Genomic DNA, 5,850 nt, shown 5'->3' with positions numbered 1-5,850 from the left:
AGGCTCGTTACTGGGGCGCCCGGCCCTGCCCCGGGCAGCACCAATGCCCGATGCCGGGGTGCCAAGTGGCTGCCGGTTCACTACCAGCCCGGAGACCATGCCTCCTTCACGGCTCCCACAGGGGAGGGGGCCCGGTGGCAGCCCCGCTTACGGATGGGCAGCGGAGGCGCCCCAGAGCCTAAGCCACCTGCTGAGGGCCACGTGACCTGAGTGGCCCGGGCTTCACCCACAGTCTCTTCCATCCTGACAGCGTCCCTTGGAGGCAGGACTCTTATTCCCATTTTACAGATGCAGCAACTGGGGCCTTGATTACAGGGTTAGGTAAGAGGCAAAGCTGGGACGGGCACCCAGGGGCAGCCAGCCCCACAGAGGAGGGCCCTCCCCATTCTGCCACACCCCAAGGTCTGGGGCTCATTTCTTCCCCACTCTGCAGACCTAAGTGGGGGGGGCTGTGGACCCAACCTTTCAGGCTGGGGCTCTGCCGGATTCCTGACACCAAGGAGCTGCAATCTTATCAGAGCAGCTGCTGGCTTCACACATCCCTCCCGGGGCCCAGCTGCCTCCAGGCCGGAGCCTCGCCTCACTGGGCAGCCGCCAACCTTCTAGCTAGAAATCTGCCATGGCAGGAACGTTTAGGCCACGGAAGTCGGCCGTGGCTACACGTCGGTCTCCGTGCCCCAGAAGCCGGCTGTTAACACCACCGCCAGCACCCACAGCCCTACCTACTTGCCCGACGGATGGCTTAGACCAAGGACGCTGCATATCCCATCTTATCCCAAGGATCTAAAAGCTACGTTTCTAGGGTCAAGGACCATAATAAGGTTGCTGCAAGTGCCACGGGCCGTTCGCAGCACTGTGTCCAGGTTTTTCTGCCCCTGGACCCAAATACGGGGCCGCCACACTGACTGGGCCCAAATACAGGGCCGCCATACTGCCCGGCCGGTCTGGGGCCGAGAAGTCCAGGGTCAAGGAGCCCGGGGGTCCTTGGGGAGGCTGCTTGCTTCATGCCTCCCCCTAACATTGCAGCTTCTGCCTTCCGACCACCAGCCAGCCCAGCTTCGCAGTGACCGAAGGCGCCCAGGCGGAGGGGGCAGGCGGGGCCCGCGGGGCCGGGGCCGGTGCTTACCGTCCTCGTCGGTGCGGACGACCACGGGCGAGCTCTCGGGCCCTGGTCCCACCTCTGTGTGAGCGACAGTCGTGATGCGATACTCCGTCCACTTGTCCAGCGCCTCCAGCAGGATCTGAGTGGCGGTCGGGGGAATGCCGTTCACCTCCTTGGGTTGCGGATCCTCCGAGCCCAGCGGTCGGTAGCGGACGCTATAGCTCACCAGGGCCCCGTTGTGCGTTTCCGGCGGCGGTGGGCGCCAACTTACCNGAAACAAAAGATGGGGAAGAGAAAAATAAAACAGAAGATGATAACAAACAAAACAGAACCAAACCAAAGAGAAATCGAACCCAAAAGAAGTGGGTGTCAACCAAGGGTGAGATGGACGGGTGGGGTGGGGCCGGGAGGGCTGGCCAAGAACGCTGCGCTGCGAGCTGCACCTGCCCGCCATGGAGGGCCTGGGGGTGGGCAGCCACGGTCCCCGGGGAGGTGTGTGTGTGCAGAACAGCAACATAAGCCCCAAGCCCGAGGCACCTATCATATACTAGGCGGGTACCAGGGGCATCACAGAGTAACAGTGAAGGCACTTATTGAGCACCTACTGCATGCCACACATGGCACCAAGGATAGGAGAGCACTAAAATACTTCTTTAATAACACGTACTATGTGCCAGGCACAGCGCAGGGACAGAGCAACAATAAATATGAGTTTGCTGCACTGATACCAGGTGCCAGGGCCACGCCTGGCAACAGCAGCAAAAGCCCCATGTTATCAGCACCTACTGTGTGCAAGGCATAGCGCTGAGCTGTATGGGATAACAGGCAATATGTATATTTACTGCACACCTACTGTGTGCCAGGGGAATAGCACTGCCAGTGTAAAAGCAGTACAAGTCCCACTTACCGGGCACCTACTGTATGCTAGGCAGTGTTAAGTGCTTCGTAGGTTTGGGGCTCCTGGGGGGGCTCATTCGGGGCTCGGTTAGGAATCCGACTCTTGACTTTGGCTCAGGTCATGATCTCACAGTTTGTAGGTTTGAGCCCCACATCAGGGTCTGTGCTGACAGCGCAGAGCCTGCTTGGGATTCTCTTTCCACCCCCCTGCGCCTCCTTCTCTCTCTCAAAACAAATAATTAAAAAAATTTTTTTTCTAAGAGCTTCACAGGCTAACGTACTGAAGACCTGTTTCAACCAGGGCCCCGGAGGCCACCCAAGGGCTTATGTCAACAAGGACCACCCTCTCGGCCTCACTTGAAGACAAAACAATGTGTGCATCTTGAGCACCTACTGTTTGCTGGTCAGCACGTGGAGGGCTCTGGAGAGTAGTAACACGAGCGCCTGTTAGCTGGACGCACCTCATGTTGGCGCCGGCTCCAGGCTTTACAGCCCAAATTAGGCAACTACTGGTGCCGAGGTCTCCATGCATCATAGCTCTTCTGTGTGGAGCCCCTACTATGTGCCTAGCACCACACTAAGTCCATTACAGACAAACAGCAAGTCTTATTTATTGGGCACCTACTATGGGCATCGTAACCGCCCTCTAAAGATGACAATAGTATGTGGCACCTACTACGTGCCAGGCACTGGGCTGGGCTTTAGCAGATAATAGTACTAGTCCCCACAGGATGAGCACCTACTATGTGCCAGGCACTGGGCTGGGACTTTAGCAGGTAACGGTACTAGTCCCCACAGGATGAGCACCTACTACATGCCAGGCACTGGGCTGGGGGCTTTAGCAGATACTGGTATCAGTCCCCACAGGATGAGCACCTACTACGTGCCAGGCACTGGGCTGGGACTTTAGCAGATAATAGTACTAGTCCCCACAGGATGAGCACCTACTACGTGCCAGGCACTGGGCTAGGGGCTTTCCTGAAAACACAGCCTCAGTTCCCAGCTACTAGACACCTACAGTGTGTAAAGCACTGCACTCCGGGCCTTGTAGAACATTAACAGTTCTCACTTATTAAGCACCTACTGCGTGCCAAGTGTGTGCTAAGGGCCTTATACATAAATGGGAGTTTTTCCTTCTCAAGCACCTACTATGTGCACACAGTGTCCAAGGTTCTGTGGTGCTTCACGTTCTGAGCAAAGCGCGTGTACCCCAAACCACGCCAGGTCCTGTCACACTGACGATGGCTCCTATCTGAGCACCTACTATGTGCCTAGAGCCAGGCCAACCTCTTTAAAGGCCACTTATTGAGCACTTACTGTATGCGAGGCGTTCTGCCAGGGGTTTCATGGAACTACGATCACAGCCCCACGCTTGGGGTCCTACTGTGCGTGTGACACCAGGGTAAGCCTATTGCAAATGGCTAAAAGCTTCCCTTTGGAGAGTGCCAGTTAAGGGCCTCGTGCCACGCCAATCCACGTTTCGAGTTAAAAGAGCATTTATGAAGCACCTACTGTGTGCCAGGCAGTGTGCTAAGGGCTTTGCTAAATAGCAGGGACAGTCCCCACATGTTAAGCACCTACTGTGCGTGTTAAGGGCTTGTCTGGAGAAACAGGAAGTCCCCATCTGGGGTGGGTCTACTGGGAGACAGGCTCATGGTCCGTGCATCTTCTGGACACCACACACCCCAGGCCCTTTACACCCAAAATGTGTCCCCCTGATCATCCATTCAATTCTCAAGACACCACAAGTGGCGGGAACCAGCCCCCTCCAGCCTCAGGCCATGTTCCGGGGGGGTAGGGGAGGGGGTGGAATCCTCAGTGTCAAAGGCCACCTGCCTGCTTTTCTAGAATCACAGGTTGTGCACCCCCCGAGTGCCACACCCCACCTACCCTGCGGACTTCTCACAGATCACCTCTCACTTTACAGATGGGGCAACTGAGGCCCGGAAACAGCAAGCTGCCTTCCCAAGGGCATGTGGTAAGAGCCAGTATTTGAACCTGGGCTCTGCTGTTGTCCAGGGATTGTTCTTGACTTAAAGAAGGGGATTCGGACCTCAGCACATGTCCTTATCCATACGGGCCAGCTGAGGACGGCTGGAGCCACCCTGCCTCAATTGCTCGTGACTCCAGAATTCTCCTTGCCTACAGGGAGGCCCAGAGAGGTCACTGGCTCTGCTTCATGGCAAGGCATGTAGAGCCTACCATCACGGCGGCCCCACTTCTTCCCTGAGCACGTGTTCAGAGGGTACTGGTGACGTGCATACCGCATGCCAGGGCCACCCAGAGGTGGGACATGTCCTCAAAGACATCAGGCTACCAGACAGCCTGGACGCTGGCTAACTTCAACTAGGCTGACCCTCCGGTCTCCCTTAAAGTGAAATCCCGGAGTTCCTTCCTCTGATATCGGACACTTGGGGCCCTCCCCCCATTTCTTGACCAGCCACCCCAACCAAAAGTGCCTGGGGGAATCAGGCAGGGGTGGGAAAACCAACCAAGGAATGTGCCAGAAGGAATGGATTCACTGAGAAAGGGGGAGGAAAAATAAAACCAAAATCATAATAAAATAAGAAACAACGGTGATGGCGATGATGATGAGAAAAACCATAATAAAAGAAAGAAAGACGCCTTCCAGAAAACTCCCAGTCTGGTTACCTACCTTCCACTCTTCAACCGCTAACTTATAAGACTTTCTTACGAGGGAGGGAGTGGCGGAGTGCTGACCTACAAGGCCAGACCGAGCTCTGGGTGGGTCTCCGGACGCAGCGGGCCCAAGCCCTGCCCCGGCCCCCAGTGTGGGCACGCTGTGGTTCCGGACTGGCGCCGACGAGGCGGAAAGGTGAGACGGTGTGGGGAGACCCACGGCTGAGTGGTCTGGCCTCCACCTACCCTTGAGTTCAGCCTAAGAAGCCCGCGGTCCCCGGGGGTGGGGGGGTACGCCTGGCCCTGAGTCTTGCTGTCAGTTCTCTCGGGCCCCACCCGTCTTGGCCGAGAAGCGGGGAGTCCCTTCTCCCCCACTCCCTGTCCTGGGCCGCCCCAGAGGCTCGCGTGGCTGGGCCAAAGCCGCTTTCCTGACGACCAGAGGCCGCCTCCTTCACAATCCGGCCCAACCTGCGTGACATTCGGGGGGGGGCAGGGGTGACAGTCCCACAGACGGGCTTGGGGGGTGGGGAGTTCCAGATTCGCCATTTCTGGGCACAGAAATGGCCCTTGGCCGTGGGGGCTGAGTGTGGGCTGTGGGCCACGTGCAGCGCAGAGCTGCTGGGGGCCGCGGGCACAGGCTGGGGGCACGCAGGGTGGGCCGTCTTTGTGAACCTGCTTGAGACCAGCGCGTACTCACCTTGGTGGCACCTGGGCCGGTCCCTCACGTGGCCGCCCCGCCACAGGACACCCTCACTGATTGCCTCACGCACACACACGCCCAGACGGCTGGGAGCTGNGGGCCAGGCTGGGCGCGGGGGAAGGGCAGGGGGAGGAGGGGAGGCAGGGAGACGGCAGGGTCAGGGGCCTGTCGAGGCCCTGAGCTCAGAGCAGGCCAGGAGGGGCGGCGAGGACCACAGTGTGGCCCCGAGCCAGCTGTCGGCTGCACTGTTCTGGCCAAAGGATGACTTGTCCGTGACCGCGAGGCAGGGTGGGCACAGCAAAGAGCAACAGGAACAGAAAAGCCTGTCTGGGGCCTGCCCACCCCTCCCCTCCTGCTCTGGCCCTTGGCAGTGGGGGGCCCTGCCTGGGGGGCAGGGCCATGTGCGCACGGCACTCTCCGGGAACGCTGGGGTGCGGGTGGCACGGCCGCTCACAGCCCCCCGAACGCCTGTGTCCGGGGCCCAGGGGCCGGAGCGGGTGCAGCGGAGGGC

General features: G+C 58.9%; 1 protein-coding gene across 1 annotated transcript in view; it reads right to left on the bottom strand.

The window, feature by feature from the left end:
* Positions 1–5,850, bottom strand: part of PTPRS (protein tyrosine phosphatase receptor type S) — an 81,708-nt gene that overhangs the window by 45,158 nt on the left and 30,700 nt on the right. The window contains 3 exon segments of the mRNA XM_077751249.1: positions 907–944; positions 1,127–1,380; positions 2,031–2,082. Coding sequence (XP_077607375.1) covers positions 907–944; positions 1,127–1,380; positions 2,031–2,082 — 344 coding nt within the window.

Source organism: Crocuta crocuta, unplaced genomic scaffold, assembly GCF_008692635.1.
Source record: "Crocuta crocuta isolate KB4526 unplaced genomic scaffold, BGI_CrCroc_1.0 scaffold110, whole genome shotgun sequence".
In the NCBI taxonomy this organism is placed as follows: Eukaryota; Metazoa; Chordata; class Mammalia; order Carnivora; family Hyaenidae; genus Crocuta; species Crocuta crocuta.
Note: the sequence above shows the minus strand (reverse complement) of the source record. Positions and strands in the feature narration are given on the sequence as shown.